Source organism: Typopeltis vanoorti, chromosome 1, assembly GCF_054136105.1.
Source record: "Typopeltis vanoorti isolate ZY-2024b chromosome 1, IOZ_Tvanoo_1.0, whole genome shotgun sequence".
Lineage (NCBI taxonomy): Eukaryota > Metazoa > Arthropoda > Arachnida > Uropygi > Thelyphonidae > Typopeltis > Typopeltis vanoorti.
Window position 1 is genome coordinate 14,607,415 of NC_143549.1, and position 23,986 is coordinate 14,631,400.

The 23,986-nt window shown below is 39.1% G+C and overlaps 1 protein-coding gene across 1 annotated transcript in view; it reads right to left on the bottom strand.

Annotated features, from left to right (window-relative positions):
• Vps35 (Vacuolar protein sorting 35) overlaps positions 1-23,986 on the bottom strand; it is a 377,835-nt gene that overhangs the window by 314,334 nt on the left and 39,515 nt on the right. The window contains exon 3 of the mRNA XM_090412498.1: positions 510-633. Within this exon, the coding sequence (XP_090268624.1) occupies positions 510-633 (124 nt within the window). The remainder of the gene's footprint in view (positions 1-509; positions 634-23,986) is intronic.

Below are 23,986 nucleotides of genomic sequence, written 5' to 3' on the forward strand. Positions count from 1 at the left end.
ATATTTCATAATCTTTCTAGTAACCAGATTGTTTCACACTATTACAATTAGTTTTGGTACAAAATATTTGTGTTAATTTTGTTAGTTATTTATAGTGTCTAATGTGTTGCTCTCAATTATTTTCATAGATCCCTATATGTAAGAAAGAATTAAATACCTGGAAAATCAAACAGTTCAGTAAGAAATTAAATGATTCAAATAAAACAGGAAATTATGTTAATGTTACTTAATTGTTATTTAATATAATAAATAACATTCACACTCCTAGCAGTGCTCATGTCTTTGTCAAAATACCATGACAACTCAAATGTTGGTATTTTACTTTCATAAGTTCTTAGTCACTTTTCCAATTTTTTTTTTTTTTTTTTAATAAAAGTGAACATTTTGTATCTAGTTAGTAAAATATAATAGTAGATATTTATTACTCTAACAGTCAGCTTACTTTAAATGTTCAAAATTCATATTAAATTAAAAAATAACTAATAAAAAAGATTAAAAAAAAAACTTACAGTCTGGGAATGATATTACCAGCATATTGCACTAATTCATACAAATCTGCTACTCTTCTGCCCTTTTGAAACTCATCTAAGAGATAAAGTTCCAAATGCCTCAATTCATCACATACAGCCATATCTGATAGAGGAATTCAGGAATTAATGAACGATATTATCAGTAGAGTAAAAGTTCATTTTTTACTTATCCCATATACTGGATTTTGAAATAAAGTTAATGCCATATAAATTCCTTTTATCTGGTAATAACATAGAAGGTAAAGGTTTTTTGTAGAGATTACTTAACTGATGTAGAACAGTGATGACTAGGAGAAAGATTAAATGGTAAAATATAGAACAATTAGCCTTGAGATTATTTTACTTTAATCAACATAGTTGAAGACATGATCGACTAAAACGTATTGGAAATAGAAGGTAAAATTTTTGATAGTTTTTTTTTTTTTTTAATTCTACTTGAGCAGTTTCCAATTCTGAGTGGTGAAGTGAGAATAGAGATGAGATAGAATAATCAAAGAAAACAATTTGTATCAGGTTATAGGCAGTAAACTGAGTAATTTACATGAATAATAAATAACCACGTTTTCTAACTTGATATTTTTATCTAGGGTTACATCTAATGCTAAAAAAAAAAAAAGTCTGCAAGTTAAAAACATGGTTATTTATTAAGATGAAAAGCCAAACGGCTATTTTTTTCTGGCGAGATTGATAAGTTAAGGGGATAAAAATCCCTTATTGTTTTTCAGCCAGTAAGCGAAACTAAGATCGAAAACTACGATCTCAACGTTTCATGTCGACGAACTGTCGGTGTATCCAAGCGTAAGTGACCACCTGGTAGTGCCACACCATGGCAACTCGTTGCAAAGGTGGAGCAAGCTCCCTCACTGTTCTTGATATTTTTTCATAATGTAAAAACACACAGCTCTTAGGAGATGTAGTACTGTTTTACATTATGAGGAGAGGTCACTACCCAGACCGGTTTCAACCTTTTTTTGAGGTCTCATCAGTGAGTAGCTAGACCTATAATATCAGAGCTTAAGTGAAAAGAACTTACATACTTTTGCTATATGATTGCCAGAAAGGTGTGTCACTATATTATAACATAGTATAACTAAGATGAAAAGCCAAACGGCTATTTTTTTCTGGCGAGGTTGATAAGTTAAGAGGATAAAAATCCCTTATTGTTTTTCAGCCAGTATGCGAAACTAAGATCGAAAACTACGAACTACCAAGTGGTCACTTACGCTTGGATACACCGACAGTTCGTCGGCATGAAACGTTCAGATCGTAGTTTTCGATCTTAGTTTCGCTTACTGGCTGAAAAACAATAAGGGATTTTTATCCCCTTAACTTATGGTTATTTATTATTCTTCTATATTTACTTATTTAGCATATGGCAATCTACAGGCAGTTATAAAGGTACAAGTCAACATAAGTATGTAAAAAGTAAGTGACAAACAGTTGGAGTAAAACAAAGATAATTACACTTTCAATGAACAAAACACTTATAAGTTAAGATCAAGTTCTCTGATCCAGTCTATAGCAGGCATTGTCCGCTCCAGGAAGTCGTTTCTTTGACCCGTATATGCACGAAGACTGCACTCGGTGGAAATATGGTGTATTGATTCGGGTGCCTGCAGTCACATTCCAGTGAGAGAATTTTTCCCCACTTGTACAGAAACTTGTGCATCTTCCATGGCCAGTACGAATCCTGTTCAGTGTTATCCATGTCTTTCAGCTCAATTCCATACCTGGGATGTTGAGACAATGCCTATCAAACCAAGTTTCGAGTTGGGCATTAGTATTTGTGTTCCATGCCTGTTTCCATTGTTCTTGGATATTATAGTTGGTCATTCTCAGATGTTTAGCTTCACGGAGAGGGGGCTTTCTTGATTTCAGTCTGTTGAGCTGTAGCTCCAGTATGTCGTTGTGCATAGGCAATTCAGTATTTCTGAGTATTTTATCATATTCTCGTAGTAGAGCATCACGTCTTCGTAGGTTTGGTGGTATTATGTTACTCAGCATTGGGAGCTAATAGACAGGAGTTGTTTTTATGGTTCCAGAGATAAGTAGCATTGTGGTTTTAAGCTGACAATCACTTAGTTTAGTGTGGCAACTGTTGAGCCAAACTGTTGAGCACAGTACTCTGTCACCGAAAAAACCAATCCGAGTGCAGATATTCGTAATGTGTTTGCTGCTGCGCCCCAAGAAGGGCCATATGATTTCTGGATAATGTTGTTTCTAGTTCTTATTTTTCCAGCTATGTGTTCATTGTTTCTTATATGATAGGGTACAATCAAGTGTAACTCCTAGGTATTTAGGATATTTGTTATGGCATAGGATTGAATTTCCAAATGGGATGTTCAGCTCGTCATGTGCCAGTTTATTGTTGAGATGAAAAATTGACACTTCGGTTGTACTTTGGCTTGGTTGCAGTCTCCATTTTTTAAAGTAGGTATGCATAGAGGCAAGGTCGTTTGTGAGAATTTCCTCAGACCATCTTAATTCTCTATATCTGGTGGCTAATGCTATGTCATCTGCATAGCAGATGACATAGCATTAGCCACCAGATATAGAGAATTAATTTTCTGGATACTGTATCTGACAGGTCAGCTGTGTATAAGCTAAATAAGGGAAGGGCCAGTACTGAGCCTTGTGGCAGGCCGTTGTTAAGTTTGTTCTGATTACTGATATTTTCTCCAAGAACAACACAGAAATATCTATTGCTGAGCATATTATTAAGATGTATTGTTCTTCAGCACAGTAGTGCTTTCATTAATTTATGCAGCATGCCCTCTCTCCAGACAGTGTCGTATGCGGCAGTTAGATCAAGGAAAACTGCAGAAGTTTTTAAATTTCGTTGAAAGCCCACTTCTATATATATAGGATGTAAGTGCCAAAACTTGGTCAGAACAACTATGATTGGGCCTAAAGCCTCTTCTATCGGAAGATGTTTAAGGATGGTGCTGCTTATGCAGTCGTACAATAGTCTATCAAGTAGCTTACATGCACAGCTGAGTATATCCCAGCTTAGTAGTGCGATTGGATGATAGTTTTGTGGATTGTCAGTTGATTTTCTGGGTTTGGGAAGAGTTATTATCTTAGCTTTCTTAAATTCTTTCGGTAACACGCCAGTGTTCGTTGTTTCCGAGAAGAAATGGGCGAGCCATTTTTTGGTATTTTTGTCAGCATGAATAAGAAATTCCGGGTGAACTCCATTGAACACCAGGGCCTTTCCCATATTTGTATCAGCTAGTGTTGATTTAGTCATCGCTGAAGGATCTTGCATATTCCGATTCATCTTGTAGTTTTCCCTTTAAGTTTCTGGCTTCTCTTTCAACTTCAATGGTATGGTTTCTATCACGTTGGCATCTCGAGATTTTAATAATGTGGTTAACAATTTGGTGTGACATTTTTTTAGTAGTCATCATTGTAGCACCTCCCAGCTTAAGTAACACACTTCAAGCCTTCCTACTGGAGTGCCTGAATTCCAGTCTCTCAACTGTTTCGATCCAGCATTGTTGTCTTGATGCATCCAAGTCATGGAGGAGATCAATCTGTGATTTTTTAGCTGTACAGATGACTGCTCTTACAAATTGTTGTAGTTATTGGATACAGAAGGTAGTAGTGGCATATTTTTCCTAGTCGGCTCTGAAAATTCCATCTCGGGTGGGGGAATGATCAGACAAGAGGTATTTTTATGCCCACATCAAGGAGGACCGACTGGTGTTGACTGTGAGGGAAGTCACTGAGAACTCTTCTTTGAGCAGGCAGAGGTTCATTTATGTTATATCCCCAGGGGTTATAGAAAGGAGTTTATCCCTGGATAGAATGAGCTGAGTGAACAGCTTTATGAGAAATTTCTCAGAAATTTCTCATAAAGCTGTTCACTCAGCTTTTTTTTTATGAGATTTCTTTATGAGAAATTTCTTCAGAAATTTCTTTATGAGAGTGGTGATCTGGAAATCACAGATGATCTCCTCCACAACTTGGATGCATCAAGACAACAATGCTGGATAGAAACAGTTGAATGGCTGGACTTCAGGCACTCCAGTAGGAAGGCTTAGAGAGTGTTACGGAAGCTAGGAGGTGACGAAGCAGAGGTCAGGATTATAGTCTCATCTCCATGCCGCTGAACTGAAGGTGCCACGCTCTTTAGCATCAGACCAAGTAGATATTGGAGGCCTCAGCACAGTCAGCAAGGGCTATACCACGATCATCATTTTGGGCATATTTCCATATCTTGGGGTGGCTGTTGAAGTCTCCTGCATATATAGTTGGACGATTCAAAAGGGGGAAGACCTGTTGAGGCCAATGAATGTTTGGTGGCTTGTAGACATTAACAAGCATCAGATGACCCAACTTCATCATGACCAGGCTGACATCATCATCACTTGAAGCAGTAAAAAGTTAGATTTGCTTGATGTTGTTACGGACATATGTCGCTATGCCATACGTATGGTGGCAAGTTGCTCCTATGAGCTGGTAGCCGTATATTCTCCATGTTCTGTATAAGTCTTCTTCAGTGATGGCATGTGTTTCCTGGAGAAGAATGATATCTGTGTTTTGGTCAAGAAGGAATTTTGGAAGGTATTCGCATTTTAATTTGCTAATTCCTTCAATATTAAGATGGCAAATTCGGACTTGAAGCCCGAGAATTCTAGTCAAGTGGTTCTTGTAAGAACCACTTACTTCTGATTGCTGCATGTAGTTATGTAAAATTATGTGTTTTCTTATATATCCTTATCCTGGATTTTATTGCGCCTTTTGTAATCGGGGGGTTTATTTTATAATATCGTCACTTAATCTTACATGTTCCTCCTTTTGTACTCTAGATTCCTGCCTTCTGTATTCTATACTCCTTCTACCTGAGAGCAATGGAAAAATTTATTTAGATTTTATGACTGTGCCAATATGGTGCAAGAAATATAGTACTCAGTAGGTTATTAAATCTTCCACAACAAAAATCTCTTAATCGTCCCCAAGCTAATTGTTTGCTTTGCAGTCCTGGCCATTTTCTCACTTACTATTTATATCAATGTTTTCCCGCTTAGGTTCGTTTTTTATTTAAGATCAATGCATTGCATCTAAAATAAGATCAGGCAAAACTTTAACACATTCGCTGCCAACTACGAGTATACTCGTAGTTGGTAAACCAGCTACACAAGCCAGCTACGAGTATACTCGTATGACGCTTACTACAGGCAACGAGATTACCGTACTGACCTTGAAGATGTGAAAATGCTTGGCTTGTGGAACTAGTATCAAAACTGTATTCTCATAGATAGTATATGCTCTGCACAAGCCAACTACGAGTATACTCTTATGATGCTGACTGCTGGCAACGAGAGTACCGTACTGATCTTGAAGAAGTGAAATTGCTCGGCATAGAGGAACAGACTATGCCGAAGTAGCATGGCAGCGAACGTGTTAAAATACAACATGGGATTTAATGGTCAAACAGGCATATAATATACACTATAAAACAGAGGGTGATCCTCTGTAATTCAAAAAAAGAAACTCTAAAGACAAACTTGCATATATCTCTACTTCAAATTAATACAAGGCACACCATGTTATCTATCTATCAAGCTCATAGAGTTATCGTTTATAACTTCATAATATTTGCATATCTCTCTCTTTAATTAATACAAGGCACACATTATGTTATCTATCTGGCTTAGAGAATTATCATTTAACAATCAATTAATACAATGCACACATCATGTTACCTATCTCGCTAAAAGAATCTTCACTTAACCAATTTCTTAATATTTGCATATATTTCTCTTTTATCTATATAAGGCACACATTATGTTATCTATCTGGCTCAAAGAAATTCTCACTTAACAAACAACTTAATACTTGAACAATCGGAGTTAAGGATATGTTACGAATAGTATAACATATTATAAACTTAAAATTTCATACAAGATTACATACAGCCGTTAATTTCAAATTCATAACCCAAAATACTTCCTAGGAGTTAGCTATACTCTTTCTTAGATGCAACTATCAAAGCTATATTCATTCTTAAATGCAACCATCAAATTTCAGACAGAGCAAGTCTCTCAAGGTTATTCTAGCTATTCACGTCCCTATACATGCAATTTTTCCAATTTCTACAACCTATTCTTATAGCTTCGCACAGTCAAAACAAAACAATAATTTAACTCACATGGGCTGTCTTCTGTTGGGTTGCACTCTCAGATCCCATTGGCTACGATTTCCTATATTTTCTTTTTTTCGTCTCGCGTTTTCAATCTCTCCTCCTTCAGATCCTTGGGATACCGGCCGTTCATCAGGTTGTCTCGCGGGATGTGGATGGTAATTTATCGGCATCCACATTATGCCTGGTATCTCCACTTGGGCCTGGCTCCCACTGAAGAGACCTTAATAAAGGTCTAAACTAGTCTGGGTAGTGGCTCTTCCCCTAATGCATAACATTATACATATCCGCAAGGAGATGTGTTTTGCATTATGGGAGATACTGAGATCGGAGTGTTGGTAGCTTGCTCCACCTTTGCAAGGAGTTGCCTGGTTTGTACCACTTTACCCCAGTGCTGAAGATACTTTCAGGCACAAACTTTGTTTGCACACACTTGGATAAAGGATCAAAACTAAATTTACCACATGAATAAAAAGGTATATAATGAGTAGAGGATGTGAGATGAGGCAGGTTTTGGTGGCATTGAATTTTACAAGATTATCCTTCTCCCATTTGGATATAACTAGGAGATTGGAGTTCAGGCCATTGGTTGTGGTGAATCTTTAGGATTCTAATACTTGATATGATTGGAAGTCTGTGAGAACAGGTCATTTATATACAAGAGTGGGTGAAAGAACTGAATTCTGTGGACACCCCTGCATTGGTGTGAAAATCTGAGGAGAGAAACCACCCACCATGACACACTGAGAAAGTTGATGATCCAGTTGCAGAGTGTGGAAGGCAGACCACAGGAGATGGTCTAACAGTGGCTTTTTTCAGTTTTCTAAGTAGTTCCTGGTGCCAAATCTGATTAAATGCCTTTGAAATGTTGAAGGCAATCACATAAGTTTCTCTGAATTTTTTTTTACACCACCCACCTTGGGGCTTGAGTCCAGAGGTGGATGTTGTGAGCTAGAAGATCAACTGTAGATCAAGAGTAGCGGAATCCATACTGCTGGTTACTGATTCAATGGTTGTTGATGACCTTTTCCATAATTTTAGAGAGAACAGAAGAAAGAGCATTTATATGGTAATTCATTTGTCACTTTTCTTTGGGATAGTTACCTATTTCCATGTTTGCGTTCAGCTTATTAAGGATTCTTTGGATTTATTTTCTGGCAGAAGACTGAGCAGTTCTTGGTGGAGTGGAGAGAACTTTGCCCAGGTCATTAGTGCAAGAATTGGAAGAGAAGAGTGATGCCAGTAAGTTGGCCTGGTCTTTCAATGAGGTGACTACTTGGCATTTATTTTTATTTTTATTTTTTTTTTGAGAAAAAAGGCTTGGATGGGGGGGGGGGCTATGAATTTGGAGTGGGATAAGGAATGAAGGCCATTCCTGAGCAGGGGTGCACCAGCCATATGTGCAATGTGTACGATGCACACAGACGCCAGGATAGTAAAAGGCGCCAAAGAGGAGGAAATACTTTGAAAAAAAAAAATTTTTTTTTAAAGTGATTATTTTATTGGAGGGGGGGGATAGGGGCACCAACTAAAGTTTTGCACACAGGTGCCCTGGACACTACTAGCATGCTACTGGGTATAGGAGTGCCAACTAAAGTTTTGCACACAGGCATCTGACACTACTGGTGCACCCCTGTTCCTGAGAAGATGATTTCTGTTATTCAGTCTAAGCAGGTGCTTGGCCCATTGGAAGTAGGAATAGAAGTCAAAGAGGTCAACTCATTTAACATTCTTGTAGTGCCAAAAGATATGACTGAGAACTGGTGGGTGAAGGTTGTTCTGTGACAAAAGAGACTTGTATAAGGTTATGATTTGAGTTTGAGTTAACAAAAGGAGAACTGACATCCACAGTATACTTGAAAGGGAGAGATTGTTAAGAAATGTTCATTTATATATGGCAATGTAAACTGGAAGGGATTATCAGGTATTCTGGTAGGAAGATTGGTCTGCAGTTGGTTATTGCTAATGACAAGCATCTCTGCATCCCTGCCTGCTTGAAGTGTGAATGTTATTTATTATAATAACATTCACAACAAAGAAAATAATTTGCATTAATTCCCTCCTCCTGCCCAAAGGGAGTTAGACAGACAGGATTTCCCATCTTGAAATGTGGGATTTTCAGGAAGAAAACCTGCTCATTTTGGATTATAATTCTATAATACTCAATCTATACAAGAATAGGGGTGCAAATCTAGCTCGTCTCCTCATGGTGCACCCTGGATAGCGCTAAATGAGTTAGAGCAATTGGTAGCCAGTCTATCCACAGATCTCCTGGCTACTAACTGTAAAAATTCGATGCAACAAGAATAAATTTTGTATAACAAACACATTGAGTTTTTATAGTTAGGCAGAACCCAGAACACTAAATAGTCCTTACTTTTAACATTTTTGTATTGTGTATAACATATGTACAGTCCAACAGGAATTAGCTATCTCTTTGAACAAAAGATGCAAAACTTTCAAGGCTAAGGGAAACGCTCTACAGTCGGAAACGGCGTTTGAAAGTTTGTTTACGAGTTCAACCCTAAGTGACCTCAAGGTCAATGCAAAAAGGGGGCGGCAAAATTAAAACGGATGTTCCACTGACTGACTTAATGAGATTAGAACACAAAGACGGAGAAGAAAGGGCTTGTCGAAGGTTCCAGAAACCAGGAATCATATGACAATGTAAGGGGGTTCGTGTAAGTGCATGCAAGGAGTGGACAGGGTTTAGAAAACTGAACCCAGGGTCTCGAAACTGATGAAATATAAGATGGAACTTCCAGAGACACGAGGGAGTTTTTTCTGGCACAGAGAAGACACAAGCATACGAGGAGACGATGTGGTAGAAAGGCCTGAGAGTGATGTCCTGACGTGTCAAGGAGGGAAGCCATACTACGAGCTGTCATTCAGCCCAGAAGCGTAGATGACCAGGGGACGAATCAGCTGAGGTACTTGTCTATGAACTGTTCCACTTATCTAAGTCCGTGAACACCCTGACAATTCGCGACCCTTCGCTGGTGTATCAACACGCCGATAAATCGTCATCCACATCCCGCGAGACAACCTGATGAACGGCCAGTATCCCAAGGATCTGAAGGAGGAGAGATTGAAAACGCGAGACGAAGAAAAGAAAATATAGAAGTCGTAGCCAATGGGATCTGAGAGTGCAACCCAACAGAAGATAGCCCATGTGAGTTAAATTGTTTTGACTGTGCGAAGCTATAAGAATAGGTTGTAGAAATTGGAAAAATTGCATGTATAGGGATGTGAATAGCTAGAATAACCTTCTAGCTATTCATGTAAAGTGGTAAATTCACGTAAAATGGGATAAAGTGGTACCCGGTGTTGTACTACTTTGCCCCAGTCCTAAAGATACTTTCAGGGCAAACTTTGTTTGCACACACTTGGATAAAGGATTAAAACTAAATTTATTATAGTCTGACCAAGTGAAAAATAAAATATCAACATCTTTCTCTAAATCCAGAGTAATTTAATAAAAAGGTGGCAACTGTTTGGCAGCTCCTATAGGAGAAGATGACCTTGCTAATGCTTCTGCCTGGTATCTCCACTTGGGCCTGGCTCCCACTGAAGAGACCTCAATAAAGGTCGAAACTAGTCTGGATAGTGGCCCTTCCTTTAATGCATAACATTATACATATCCGCAAGGAGAGGTGTTTTGCATCATGCGAGATACTAGGAGTGTTGGTAGCTTGCTCCACCTTTGCAAGGAGTTGCCCGGTGTTGTACCACTTTACCCCAGTCCTGAAGATACTTTCAGGCACAAACTTTGTTTGCACACACTTGGATAAAGGATTAAAACTAAATTTATTATAATCTGACCAAGTGAAATATAAACTTTCAACATCTATTCATATGGAGTTTCCTCCCCCGTCCCTATTGGGAGGAGTTGAGCCCCCTTCATGGAGGGTTAAGTATTTATGACTGTATATCCATGTTTGTTCACAGGGTCGGTTTGCCTGCTTGCGGGATGAAAAACCTAAGATAAACAGGAGTAAAAACCCTGCTGTCCATGCCCAAGACCGGCTAAGTTGGCTATGGCTGAGGAAGATCCTTAAGCTCATCACGCCAGTGACGGGAATCGAACCAAGAACACTCCTTCCCCAGGCATATGGTTGCGAAGCGCAAAGCCACTAGGTTAACCGTGCGGACATGCGACCTTTACTGGCACAAACACATTTCAATTACATTCCGCAGCCACCAAAAACTTGGTGATTCTAATGATTTTGGAGGAATAATAGTGGCCAATTCAGCAGTGTATGAAATATCTATAGAAAAGGCACAAGACAGAAATTGAATATCTCTGAGATAGAGGGACTGAAGTGGACGTATGTACGTATGTGTGGGGGGGGGGGGAAAGAAAGCCTTTTCTACAGATATTTTATTAGATATTGCTCTGCTGAATTGGCCACTATTATTCCTCCAAAATCATTAGAAAAAGAGCCACTGTTAATCAATACTCTTTTAAAGTCCATTTAGAAACTCACCAAACTAACTTCACTGCCTTCTTTTTCATTACATCCACTTCAGCCTCTCCCAATCTGCCTTCCTTTCTTCTTATCCTCATGCCCACACAGCACTAATCTAATATAGGTTTTGTGACTTCATGTGCAGGTCATAAAAAAAATAAATAATAAAAAAATAAACTAACAGGCTAATGTAATATCCTCATACATTTCACACAAGTTTTTGTTTAAACTAAAAAATAGACATCTAGTATTAATTTCTTTAGCAATTAAATTATTAACCAACAGTGTTCCTTAGTTATACTGGACAAAATTTTACAAAAGTTATGCTCCCCAAGATTAATTTAGTCATTTCTTATAGATTTCAAGGTGCTGAACAAAATATGACAATGAAAATGCAAAAACTGGCTATGTGTTTGTGAGAGATCTGCAACAGAGTAATTTGTACTTAGAAAATATACCGGTAAATGTCCACTTTCACATCTGACATTCCTTTGCCTGTTGCTTGTATAGCTGCTCAGGATCATCTCTAGCAAGTGTCCAATGATAGTCAATCAACATGTAAGTGGACCACTGGTATCATTTCTCCATTGTTGCAATTTTTTGATGGAAACATTCACCATGCTCATCACTAACCATGTCGCAGTTGCCAGGGAAAAAATCCAAGTGGGAAAGAAGCAAGGTATTTTTAAGGACATGTTGCAGTCACGTTTGTGATGCAGAGACACTTCTTCAACCAGTTCCTTGTAGTTTTCTGTCCTGACATTTAGTTGGTTGACATCAGATGAAACATGTCCCAAGCTTTTTTCTCATCACCCTGTAGCATATTGTCAAACATCTCATCAATGAAGACCCACAAAAACTCCCTCTTTAATATTTGCTTTGCTGAGGTGAGGGAATGTGTCGGCCAGGTACTTGAAAGCTGATCCAGTCTAGTCCATGGCGTTTACAATTATTATTATTATTTTTCCAGACCAAGTTTGAAGTATAGAGGCAGTAGCAGAATTTTGTGCATTTCTGCCAGTGCTGGGTGTTAACAAAATTCTCTACAATACCTCATTAAAAAATAAAGATAAACCAGACAACAATAAAACTATAACCATTCCAAACATTAAAGGGACATCAGATAAAATAAACAATACACCCATACCTCGTTATATGGCCGAGATACGTTCAAGAAAAGTCGGCCGCAAAGCGAAATGCTGTATAACGAATCATTTATTTCCATAGAAAGCCATATAAATTCGGTAAGATCCGTTCCAATTTTATAAAAAAATAGAAAATCATCTATTTCACTCAGGAGCTCAATTTAGTGAGTACAGGCATGGCAAACCCAGGGTACCTGATGCTGGACCATGCCTTACTTCATGTAATATACATCTGTTATATTATCTATAGACTGGTCCCTCCTCTTCTTCCCTTGCGTCTTTCTTTCTTCTTGCTCCTTCCCCCGAATGCTATTAGAGTATTCGAGGGGAATCTCTCCTATTTTGCTGTATCATTTCGTCTTGTGCTAACAGGACATTATCAAACACTGTAACATGATCAGGCCATCAAAAAATGTTCATACTGTATCGTCTGTCGCGCGGGTTACCAAGGGACGTGTTCAGGTTTTAGGCAGAGGGAGCCGTTCGAAAAATATGTTACAGTCTCCCTTAGACACCACCCCTCAGCACTCTGTTAGAGGAAACTCCATCAATGGGTCCGCTACCCGTTTGGGGAGGTGTTTAGGGGCAGTGCAAAGAAATGGTTCTTCAAAAGGACGGAAATGGCAACGACAACAGCACCAGACTATGGCTTTAGGCAACTGGAACATCATCTCTCTGAAAGGGAAGGAGTTGGAACTGGTCAAGGAAGCCATGTGCTACCGGCTAGACCTAGTAGGGCTTTCTTCGACCAAGAGGAGAGGCTCTGGAACTGTCGACCTGGATAAGGGGTGGAAGCTCTACTACTCTGGTGTGAGCCCAACAATGTCTGCTCAGGTGGATGTGGGGATACTCACAAGCCCCCTGCTGTCAGACTGTGTTGCTGAGTGGATCCCATTGGGGGGACGGGTATGTATGTTAAGGCTTCAGATGAAAAACCACCTAATCTGGAGTCAGAATACTCTGCCTTCCTAGAGGAAGTGGATGCTGCTTTTGACAGGGTGGCAGACATGGAATCAGTCCTGCTAATGGGTGACTTCAATGCACATGTTGGAACAGATGATCAAACATGGAGGGGTGTGGTTGGGAGGAATGGCACCCCTGACATTAACGCGAATGGGTTGAAATTATTGGACTTCTGCTGTACTAACAGCTTGTCCATAATGAATACCTTCTTCCAGCACTGAGAAGTCCATAAGTATACCTGGTACAGGGATGCACTAGAACAAAGGTCTCCGATTGAATTCTTTATAGTCTCAGCAGACCTATTTTCCTCAGTGTTGGACGTTCGTGTGGGAAGAGGGGCAGAACTGTCAACTGACCACCACCTTGTTGTGTGCACTCTACGGCTTCAGAAACCAGATGCTACCATCAATGCTGGTAGGCCTAAGCAGCTATACCATGTGAAATGGGAGACATTGGAAAATGAGGCTGTGAGGAAGAATTTTGCAGATGACATTTCCTCCAGGTTCAAAGAGATTCCCAAGCATACTGCAGATGTTGAGGAGGAATGGAAGCTGTTCAGAACGGCTGTCACTGCCTCTGCACTCTCATGCTGTGCAGAAAGCAGCTCGGCGTGGCAACGGGCAGTGAGAAAAGGACACCTTGGTGGAATCAAGAAGTCCAAAAAACTGTCCGGGCAAAAAAGGAGTCCTACCTAACATGGCTTAGGGTCAGGTCACCTGAGATGCGTTTGCGGTATGCTGACGCATGAAAAGCTGCTGCTGAGCCAGTAAAGACAGCAAAGCAGAAGGCTTGGGAATCCATTGGAGAAAGATTACTCATCCTATGCAAATGCAAACAAAGTATTCTGGCAGACCATCTGCCGCCTTCGAGGAAGGAAATCGTGCACAGCAAGGGCAATTAAGGCCTCTGATGGTACACTTTTAACAACCGAGAAGGATATCCTCTACAGATGGAGGTAATACTTTGAGAGCCTTCTTAACCCGGGTGACCCAGCAGTTGTGGACATCCAAGAGGTGCAGATCGAGGCAATGACTAGTCTCACAGCAGAAGAGGTCCATTTAGCAATAAAATCAGGCAAGGCTGCTGGCGATGATGAAATTCAGCCCGAAATACTGAAAGCCTTAAATCGAGATGGTGTTCTCTGACTGACTCGAGTGTGTCAGGCTGCTTGGATATCTGGGCGAGCACCAAAGCAATGGCAGGCAGGCATAATAATACCAGTCTTTAAGAAGGGAGACCAGAAGGATTGCAGTAACTATCGTGGCATCTCTCTGCTCAGCCTGCCTGGGAAAGTGTATGAAAAGTGCTTGGAAAGACAGTGCAGGAGCATAGTTGAGTCAAAGTTTGAGGAAGAACAATGTGGCTTTCGTCCTGGTAGAAGCACAACTGACCAAATCTTCACTTTAAGGCAAATCTTTGAGAAATCTTGGGAATATGCCAAGAATGTCTACACATGTTTTGTGGACTTGGAGAAGGCATATGACCGGGTTCCTCGGGATAAGCTTTGGCAAGTAGTACAGGATTATGGAGTGGATGGCCAACTATTAGCTGCCATCAAGTCCCTGTATGAATGCCCAGAGTTTTGTGTCAGGGTAAACAGCACAAAGTCTGAATCTTTCACAGTCTCCGTTGGCCTCCGCCAAGGCTGTTACCCCTCCTTTTCATAATATTTATGGACTGGATTGATAGGCACAGCCGAGGCAGCGAGTGTGTCAGAATTGGAAGATGTAGCATTGGACATCTACTTTTTGCAGATGACCTAGTTCTGCTTAGCTCTTCCACAGATGACCTCCAGCAGACCCTGGATTGGTTTGTAGCTGTTTGTGCAGATGCTGGAATGAAGATCAGTGTGGCCAAAACTGAAACATTTGTGGTCTCAAGACAACCATCTCAGTGCACTCTAAATGTAAGTGGAGTCCCAATGAGGCAGGTGGAGAAGTTTAAATGCCTTGGGGTCCATATTCACGAATGATGGAAAATGGGACGTAGAGCTAGATACTCTAATTGGCTTAGCAAGCTCAATATTGCGGGAGCTTGGCCGTTCAGTAGTATTGAAGCGGGAGTTAAGCCAGAAGGCAAAGCTGGCTGTCTTCAATACAGTCTATGTCCCCATCCTCACCTATGGTCATGAGAGTTGGGTAATGACCAAAAGAATGTGGACATGAATCCAAGCGGCTGAAATGAGGTTACTTCGAGGGATTGCGGGGCTGACAAGACTCGACAGAAACTCTACAATTTGGGAAACCCCTCGATACTCAACCGCTGCTTCTCTGCGTTGAGATCACAGTTACGTTGGTACGAGCATCTGGTCAGAATGCCACAAGAGAGGCTCCTTCAGCAGGCCCTCTTTGCCAAGCCAGAGGGTGGGAGGCCACAGACTCGCTGGATAGATTATTTCCAAAACCTTGAGTGGACACGTTTGGGAATTCCACCAGAACACCTGAGCTTGGTGGCAGAGGATCGTGACCATTGGAAGTTCCTCTTGCAGCTGTTGCCCCCACAACCCAATTAGGAAAGGTAGGCCTTGAAGATGTATGTATGTATAGAAAATCATTGGGTTTCTGGTTGAAAATGCTTTTTTTATTTTCATTTAACATATCGTTTACATTAGTTATTAATTAAAACAAAAATATAATTCTATAATACGTACTAATAAAATAAAACAAAATAAAACACAAATAGCAAACGAACGTTTTTTTTTTTTAATTTTCGAATCAGTCTGATGACTAATTGCACGACATCACTTTGTTAAAATCACCATCTGTTGTTGTCTAAGGACCTGGTTTAAAAAATTTGTCCAACGTTGGTTGTATTGCATCCCTTTTCTTTTCTTTTTACAATTCTTTGTAGCAGTTAATAACTGCGTTAATGCTGCAAGAAACTTTGGCACTGCATTCTTCATTAGGATCGTTTTGAAGTAGGATGTTTATTCTTTGTTCGAAATGAGTAATCGGATTCGATAAATCCTTTGAGGTTAAGTGTTGGCAAACAACTGGCTCTTGGTGTTCCTCATCAAATGTACGAATTATGTGCTACGCGAAGACTTCGTGACTACAAGACGACGCAAGTTGTTTCTGCACAGAGGGGGTGTGGCCGGCCTAGAACACATGACAAAAGACATACACAGGGGATTTCCCAACTTTTGGGCAATATATTAAAAAATTGTAGCCCATAAATCGAAACTTAGCCATAATTACATAAGGTCGTTATAGCAAAAAGCCGTATAGAGAGGTATGAATGTACTACAGAAATACAATCTTAAAGCTACCATTAACCTCTCTCTATCAGCCATGGTGGATGAAATAGTGATACCAAATTGCACTTCTTATCCATGTTATTCAATGTGTTACAGATTCGTATCCAGATTTTGTGGAACGTCTATAGACATCATGGCTGGGGATATTAAACCTCCTGCAAAATCAAAAAGCTTACTCAACTCATCCAAAGACCCACTCCCTCTGCTGGCCTACCCTGGAGTATACCGTATTAATTGCACCTGTAATCTATCATATATAGGGGAAACAGGATGCACAATTCCTATCACACAAAAGGAACATAAACGACTAAATATAATAACTATGGTGAAGCTGGCTTTTCTGATCATGCTCTGAACACTTTACATAGAATTGACTAGAAAATCACCAGTTGTTTACAGCACACCAAAACATGGTATGAATGTAAATTTACGGAAGCCTGTGAAATTCTTATCAACACCCTAATCTTAAAAATAATGATGGTCTAAAAATTCCAAGCATATGGAAGGCACATATTCTACCCATGGAACCCCTTTTTCCTAAAAGTTAACTATAAACAGAATTGTAGATAATCCAGATTCTTAAATCTAATATAACAATTGGCATGTTAAATTAGGGCATCATTGTTACTGTAAGAAAACTATCTATATGAAAGAATGTTTCTCTGATGTTATCTTAAATAGAATATAGCTTTCATGTAGTTTCATCATCAAATTCCTGCCATGTACCCTCAAGGGGTGTACAGGATATGATAGTACTACATGAAAAATTTACATCATTACTAACTTCCTATCTACAATTTTCCCCAAATCAGTCTGTTACTTGTCAAGACCCCAACATTATTAGATCTTATATTTCAATCGTCTGAGGCACTTTATACCGTATTAATCAACCTATATCTTGGTCTTCCTCTGGGTCGTTTTCCTGCCAACCTGGAAGAGAACACTTGTTTTGCTAATCTTTCCTCACCAATTCTGTTTAAGTGACCATACCACCTGAGATTAGCTCTGCTAACACATTCCTGGATGCTGACAACGTCAAGTTCTTTCCAAATATCCTCGTTTTTAATATGATATTGCCATTGATGCCATCTGTTCAAGCCTCTAACCTTTCTCAGGACTCTCATATCTGCGGTCTCTAGTCTTTGGTCAAGTGTTTTACTTCTAAACCAGCTCTCAGATCCATAAGTTAAAACTGATTTGAAGACTGTTTTGTATTCAGCTAATTTAGTGTTCCGCCTAATTTCTCGCTTATTCCATATGAATATATTCAATTGACTTCCTACCATGCCAGCTTTGTCGATTCAGTTGTCTATTCCCATATTTAATTTACCATCTTCACTAAAAATCGTGCCTAAGTAGCTGATATGTTTTACTTGTTCCACAGGTTCTCCGTTCACAAAGCAGTTCACATTTTCATTGTCTTTGTCTTTTTATTGCTGACCTTCATACCATATCTATACAACAGATATTCAATTTAGTCAGGGAATCTTGCAGACTTGTAGCGGAAGTATTTAGAAGTATAACATCGTCCGCATAAAGCAAAGAGCTGACATTAACATCTCCAATTCTGATATCATGTTTAATACCACTTTCCTTCATAATGTGATCCATATTGATAATGAATAACAGCGGGAATAATGTACATCCTTGTCTCACACCAGATTTCACTCACATTAAACCATCTTCCTACATTAACTTCAATTCTAACTGCTGACTTACAACTTAAATAAAGACTAAGTATTATATAATGTCCCACTAACACCACATAACTGTAGTGTTTTGAATAACTTCTCTTGGCACCTTTTCATATGCCTTTTTTCCAGAATTACAAAACTTAAATACAGATCTTTGTTATATTCCCATGATTTCTCTACTATTTGTCATAAAGTGAAGATCTGATCCTGACAGCCTCCATTTGGCCTGAATCCAGCTTGTTCTTAACCAAGCTTTTCTACCACAATTTTTCTCAACGTTTCTCAAGTATACTTCCGTAAATCTTACCAGGAACATTCTGTAACGAAATACCTCTGTAATTCTCACATTCAGTTTTATTTCCCTTTTTTATATATGGGTACTATGAGAGCTCTACTCTAATCATCAGGAATTCGTCCCTCTGTCCACGCCTTCTGAACTATGCAGTGCAACCACTGAAAGACTTTTATACCATCATACCTTAGCATTTCTGGTCGAATATCATCTTCCCCTGCTGCATTTTCACCTTTCAAGCCTTTGATGGCTATTTCTACTTCAAGTATCGATATGAATTCCTGACTGTATGCCTGTTGAGTGTTTTTTTACCGCCGTGCTATCACTGATTGTTTCATTTAATAATTTTTCGAAGTAATTACTCCACACTCCAAGGATATCTTTTTCTCCTGTTCTCATGTCACCTTTATCATCTCTAACTCTTTTTACAGCACTCTTTCCTCCATTCCTAAGCTTCGTCAACAACCTCCAGAATATTTTGCCACCTTCTTGATATTTATTTTCTATGTTCTTGCCAAAGTCCTCCCATGACTTTTATTTAACTAGTTTTACACAGTGTTTCTTAGATCTGTCTCTGTATTCTCTAAGAGCACAAGCGGACTTATTTGCAAGGAACTTTTGATATGCTTTCTTCTTTTCCTTCACTGCCTTTTAACTTCTTGTGTCCACCATGGAGTTCTGATTTTTCTATCCTTGCAGACAATCTCATCACATTCCCCTCTGGCTGAATCAATCAGAGTTTTCTTCAAGGCTTGCCACTGAATCCCCAAGGTTTGGTTCCTGTTCTCAAACTTTTTCATGTTTTCTTCAATAATTTTTGTGTATTTTAGTGTACAGTTCACATCTGAGAGCTGCTCCACTTTTATTCACTTTAAAACTTTCTTACATGTTATTCTTTTCAATATGAAATTCAATTTTATCCTGCTCAAGACTTAATAGTGATCACTTCCATTTTTAAATCCTCTGTACACTCTGGTGTCCTACACCATGGAGAAAACATCACTATCAACAATAACACAGTCAATGAGACTTTTCTTATTCCTTGCCTTTTCTCTCCATGTGAATTTGTGCACATTTTTATGTTGGATCTTTGTGTTAGTAATAACCAGTCCATGTCCTGAGCATAAATCCAACAGGTATTCGACATTATTATTATTAGCTTTGCTCTTTTCTCCAAATTTTCCCAAAATATTTTTGTATGTCTCAATCATTTCCTACTTTTTGCTATTTAGATCACCAACTAGGACCAACTTTTCCTTTTTCATTGTGTCAGTTGCTTTCTCTAAAGCCTGAAAAAAATTCCTCCACCTTAGTAGAATCTTCTGTGGGATCATAGGCACAAGTGTCATTGTCCAGTTTTCCATTCTCATATTTTCCTACATCACTCTACTTGAGACTGCCTGCCATTTAATCAGATTAGCCTCGTATTTAGTGTTGAATACTATGGCTACTCCTTTTCCTTGATTGTAATTGCCTGAATATAACATTTTGTATTTATTGCTCAGAAAGATCTCACCAGTTTGTCTTTTTTTGTTTCAATCACCCCTATGATGTCAATCTGGTACTTATCTAATTCCTCAGCTAGCCATTTCTTTGCAATTCAGGTTTCTTATGTTGATAGTACCGATCTTTAACCCTGGTGATGTTGAGTTGGGGTGTGTTTTCAGATTTGTTCCAGTAGCTGACTTTTCGCTGTTCGTCCTGGTTCTCTGGCGCCAACAACGGAGGCCTTGTTTAACCAGGCAACCCAGCTGGTATGAAATTTTGTCATGTTGTACCATCAGTTTGTATTTTGGTTTAAGCCAATAAGAATACAATTTGGTCAGCTAAATTCCAAATTGCCAGCCCATCCTTGTTCGTTCAGTATCCAAGTAGATACCCAACAGGGTGCACCCCAAGAAGGTGAGGATTGGACATTAGGTCAGAAGCCCTGGTCGGTTCTCCACATTCCTTTAAAGGCTATGTGGAGGTCTCTTCTCAGTTATACAGATTTGACACTTAAGCACCCATGATGTAGTTTCTAATTAATTAATTTTATATATATATATATATATATATATATATATATAAAAAAAGATAAGCCGAAAATTTGAAGTGTTTTTGTCTTACCAGCCCGGAACTCGGGGGTTGGGCGCAGTAGGCCCCCTAGTGTGTGTATATATATGTATGTATATTTGTATACTCTAGATGATGACTTTACTATGAAGTTTGAAAAGTCGAGAAATTAAAATAGTTATTTATAACATGGTTGTAAAGTCCATAATTTCTAAAACGAATGCTTGATCCCAGTAACTTTGCTTTGGCCTTGGACAGCTCCATATTGCGAACAAGATTGTTCTGTTCTTGTTTGAGAATGTCTAAAAGACTTCCATGGAGAGGAGGCAATTTCTCTTTGTCATCTATGTAGGAGTTGGAGGAAAAGATCCAACATATGGATCATCATTAGACAGCAAAGGCTCAGAGAGAACCAGACATCGGTTTGCCTCCATCCTCTGAATCAATGGAAAATTCTTTTGTAGGTTCGGGAATAGGAAGTCCTTCACTGCATGGAAATAGTCGGAGAGCAGATGGTATATTTGGGTACGCTACTGTCCACTTTTTTCCTCGTGATGCCTCCTAAAACAGGTAGTACCATGCAGAAGAAACAGTCATTTGCATAATTGCTTGGCTCCCTGCAGACCATAGGAACAGCAAACGGCATCGACACTCTATTGCCTTCAGCGACTTTGGAAGATTTCTAGCACACACATACTGCAGCATATGCATGCTAGCCCCAGGCCTTGTCCTGGTCCCCGATCTTACACCTGAAATAAAGTTGATACGCCTTTTTCACTAACACTGATGGACTTTTTCTGGCTTGCAAACATCAGGTGATTATTTTAGCTCATATTGAACTGAAGTTTTCTTATGACAATCTAGTTGTTTTGATATTTTTTTTAAATAATGTATTTGTCTAATTGCTCACTCTGGACAGCATCAAGGATTTGAGGAAAGTTTTAGATACACACCAAACATGTGAACAGTATTGTAAGCATGGGTGGATTTGGAATTTGCATACAGTTAAGAGTTGGTTGGGTGTAAAATAACATCTTGAACAAAAGAGAATGCCTAGTTTTTTTGGATGCTGAAAAGGCAACTGATGTGACATATTTATGCCAGGAGAGACTGGAGATAAATGTTAGTGCAAGCAGAGAGTGAGATCTGATCTTGTCTGGTGACTTGTGATCAGTGGTGAAAGTTTGTCTTTTGAAGAAAGTAACAAATTGTGAATTTGGTTTATACACAGCAAGTTTGTATTTCTTCAAAATTTTTGACAAACATTCAGAGATGCCTTTGATATATGGCATAGGAGTCCTGTGGGCTTCTTGTCTAGGTTGATGTTTTGGAGGGTGGCTAATAATATTTTGAGTTGTTATTGGATTAAATCCATTTAGTAAGGCTGTATTTTTAATAATTTCCAATTCTTGTTTTAAAGCTTCTTGAGAGGAACAAAATTTGTGCACTCTGGCTGGATACCAAAGATTTTATGATGCTGTATTTTGAGATTGATGGTTAGCCGATTTTTTGTGGATATAACCTGAAAAAGTTGGTTTTCGATAGACTGAAGTGGAAATGGAACCATCTTGATTACGTTGGATGTGTACATCGAGGAAGGTACCTTGCAATGATTCCTTTTCTAGTGTGAATTTGATGCAACGATGTAGGTTGTTGACATTATTTAGAAATAAGTCAAGTTCTACCTATAAACTAATAATAACCTATAAATCAACAAAATAACAAATTCACAATTTGTTACCTTCTTCAAAAGACAAATTCTCACCACTGATACTACCTGACATATAGAAAGTGCATGTTCTTGTAACTTGTCTTACCATGGACAAACAGGAAATCTGTAAATAAATACATCTCTGAATATCATCTCGAGACTACATCCATCTTATAAACCTCACAAATCTGGTCTTGCACAACATGGGGGTTGAAAATGCCAACCACAGGATCCAATGGCAACACACCAAACTACTACATCGATTCATATATAAACATAAGCGTTTGTATAAAGAAAGTGCTGAAGCCTTATGGAACAGACCCGATCTTTACCGTAACAACTTTCTCACTGTCCCAAAAGTCTGGGAAATTGTAATCCTCAACTGTATTATCAGTTTTAATTTAATTACAGCCCAACAGTATTTTATTATTATTATAGGCGATTCCAGGTAGTCCTTAGACTCATCGAGGGAGGCCCTAAACATCATGTCCAAACAACTATACGACATTCTCACAGTATCTATCATACCTTGCCTTGAACTCACTCACTGTCATAGCACCCACAACAGACTCTGGCAGCTTATTCCACTCATTCACCACTCTAAAAGTAAAGAACCCAGCTCTAACACCCTTGCTATCCACATTCTTACCCAACTTCCATAGGTATCCCCTAGTTCTCCCACCACCAGTCCTGATCTCAAAAATATCCTCTGAATTAATCCTATAGAAACCCTTTAGCAATTTGAATGTCGCAATCATATCTCCCCTTTTCCGTCTATCAACTAATTTCTGCAACTTACAAATATTCAACCTGTTCTCATAAGAGTCATTCCATAGACCTGCTATCATCTTTGTCACTCACCTCTGGATCCTCTCCACCTCCTCCCCATCAAGAAGAAACCTAGGTGATCAAATCTGGGGACAGTAGTCGAGATGAGGTCTTATCAAGGCTCGGTACAGAGGTACAATAACTTGATTGTCTCTGCTCGTCAAAGTATTTTTCAACAACCAAGTGAGTTGATGAGCTGATTTAGCCACTTTTGCAATGTGTCCCCTAAACTTCATCTCCCTATCCACCACCACTCCCTGGTCTCATCAATCTCCTGGAGTACAGTTCCACCAATGTGGTATACTGCTGCTAATCTTTTCACCCCAAAATGCATAACCTTACATTTTGTGACATTAAATTGACATCCATTCTCCTTAGCCCAGAACCCCAATTTATCCAAGTCGTCCTGCAAGATTTTGACACTATTGCCCTACCCAACTTTGCATCATCAGCAAACAAATGAACTGTTCCTCTTAGATCCTTCCCTATATCGTTAATGAACAAATTAAACAGCAGTGGTCCAAGAACAGAACCCTGCAGCACATCACTAGTCATAGGCCGTCTTTTGGATTCTACTCCTGAATAAACTACTCTCTGATATCTCTCCATCAACCACCCACCTATCCATCTCACCAACCCTATATCCATTCCCATATGTTGCAGTTTACGGATTAGAATTCCATGTGGTATCCTGTCAAAGGCCTTAGCAGTATCACTGCAAACCCATTACCTTTATCCAGTTCAGCCGTCACTGTGTTATAAAACTTGAGCAAGTTACTGAGGCATGATCTACCCTTCACAAAGCCATGCTGTCCCCTGTACAGTATTTATTCATCAAACACACTACTGTATACATAGAAGGATTCCAATGTAATTCCTATTGTTGCTTATAACT